This window comes from Carlito syrichta, unplaced genomic scaffold, assembly GCF_000164805.1.
Source record: "Carlito syrichta isolate Samal-C Ts95f unplaced genomic scaffold, Tarsius_syrichta-2.0.1 Scaffold135794, whole genome shotgun sequence".
Lineage (NCBI taxonomy): Eukaryota > Metazoa > Chordata > Mammalia > Primates > Tarsiidae > Carlito > Carlito syrichta.
In genome coordinates, this window is record NW_007079890.1 from 44,905 (window position 1) to 47,055 (window position 2,151).

The 2,151-nt window shown below is 55.5% G+C and overlaps 1 protein-coding gene across 5 annotated transcripts in view; it reads right to left on the reverse strand.

Annotated features, from left to right (window-relative positions):
* Positions 1-369: 369 nt before the first annotated feature.
* Positions 370-2,151, reverse strand: part of KNDC1 (kinase non-catalytic C-lobe domain containing 1) — a 57,774-nt gene continuing 55,992 nt past the window's right edge. For 2 of the 5 annotated variants that reach the window (XM_008049585.2, XM_008049582.2), the window contains one exon: positions 483-849. In XM_008049585.2, coding sequence (XP_008047776.1) covers positions 618-849 — 232 coding nt within the window. In that variant the 3' untranslated portion in view covers positions 483-617. Of the gene's footprint in view, positions 850-2,151 lie in introns of all 5 variants that reach the window. The other 3 variants (XM_008049584.2, XM_008049583.2, XM_008049586.2) reach the window with 2 other exon arrangements.

Sequence of the window (2,151 nt, forward strand, 5' to 3'; positions counted from 1 at the left end):
CTATGAGTGTCTGACTCCTTTCCAGGAAGCAGAGCCTTTGCCCTTGTGCCTGCCCCCCAAGAGTTATGCCAAGTGGGGGGGAGTGCGAGCCGAAGGGGGGCTCCCAGCCCAAGGTGCTCACACCGGCAGGAGGCCGAGGGCACCTGGGGGGTCTGAGCTGAGGGGAACCGGGCAGTGGGAGGGAGGCGGGGGCTACGGGGCTGCAGTTGCATGGCTCGAAGGTCAGCTTTGGTCCCTCACTGCCCAGCAGACTAGGCTGGCTCGCTGCTCAGGTAGCAGCTACGCCGAAGTCTGTTGCGTTGGGGGAGGGGAGGGTGGGGTTTGGGGGACGTCATTGGAGAGAGAGACAGGCACAAAACTCTTGGGAAGTTCACTTACCTATTTTCATTTTTAAATTTAACTTTCTGATTCTAGCAAAACACAAGTCTCCAAGATCTCTGTGCCCGTCCTGGCTCTGCCTCTCCCCATGGAATGGCCTGGGTGAGCCCCCACCTCACCGCCTGATGCGAGCCCCCCGGGGTGCCTAGCTGAGCAGAGCTGCTCTGCCAAGGCGCAGCTCCTCCCACGGCCAGCTGCCCTGCCGTCGGGTCCGGTCTGGAGCGCTCCACACAGCTCGGCTACTGGAATGTGGCCTTCATCCTGCGCAGCTTGTCCTGGATCTTCCGGGAGTGCTTCTCGCTAGAGACCTGGTGGAGATTGGCCCTGTTGTCTGCTGCCAGCGTGGAAATGTCGACACCACTGAAGCGGGCGATCCTCTGCTTGAGGTATGACTGCAGCTTGGGGTCAGGACTGAACGTGTAGGGGTTCTCCTGGAAGGCGTGCACCTGGCTCACCACCTTGGCGATGTTTCTTCCGTGGGGAAAGAAAAGGCATGTTAGTGTGCACGAGTTACAAAAGAAGCTTCTGGGGGACGTGGTCCCTGGCATGTTCTTAGGGGTCATTTGAACCAAGCCTTTCCAAATGCTCACACCGAGGGGGGGCTTTTCTGTATTTATTGGCGAGGCCAAGCCTCATGCCCTTACTCAGGCCTTTCTGTAGGTCCATCAGTCCCCTTTTCAGTCCGCAGTGCTCATTAATGAAAACCTGCTGTGTCAGCCTCCAGTCGGTGCTGAGGATCTCAAAAGAAACATAACCCAGTTCGGCCGCTGGGGCTCGCAGCTTAGGGGACAGGGCAGGCACGGGGTCCTTTGTGTGGCATCTCCAGTGTGTGCCGGGCTCGACTGTGGCCACGGGAGAGAATTTTCGCCCTGGTAGTCAGCTCAGACCATGACCCAGGGATTGCTTCCTGGGAGAACAGGCTATTTATTAGATAGTAAGCTGCACACCATGGGGTACAGTCCAAGAAAACTGGGGACTCAGAAGCAGGTGCCCTTAACTCTGCCTGGGCGAACTGTGGACACTGCAGGCAGAAGCCCAAGGACTGACTTTGATGAAGAAACTGTGTGTCTGGTGCAAGTGATGCTCGCTGGGCAACTAAAGGACCAGCCTGAATGTGCTCACATGCACAGAGAAGAGCCAAGAAGCCACACTGCAGTCCTAGCCATGTTCTTCCTATACTTGACATTACCTTAAGTTGTTCATTTCCCTGTGCTAACATGGATTTTTCTGATTCTTTTTTTGAGTTGGAGTCTTACTCTGTCTCCCAGGCTGGAGGGCTGTGGCACGTTCTCGGCCACCATAGCCCTGACCTGCTGGGCTCAGGCAATCCTTCCGCCTCAGCCTTTCAAGTAGCTGGAACTACAGGCATGTGCCACCATGCCTGGCTAAGTGTAGATTTAGTGTAGAGCTGAGGTCTCGCCAAGTTGCCCAGGCTGGTCTCGAACCCATGAGCTCAGGCAGTCCTCTCACCTCAGCCTCCCAAAGTGCTGGGATTATAGGCATGAGCCACCGTGCCCGGCCTGATTCTTAAGATAAACATGAATTTGTGGTATATCTTTATTTCTTTTCTTTTTTTTTTTTTTTTGAGTTGGAGTCTCACTCCTGTCACCCAGGTTGGAGTAGCACGCTCACGGCCACCCCAGCTTCCACCTGCTAGGCTTAGGTGATCCTTCCACCTCAGTCTTCCAAGGAGCTGGAACTACAGATGCATGCCACCATGCCCAGCTAGTTTGTGTGTGTGTGTGTGTGTGTGTGTGTGTGTGTGTGTGTGTG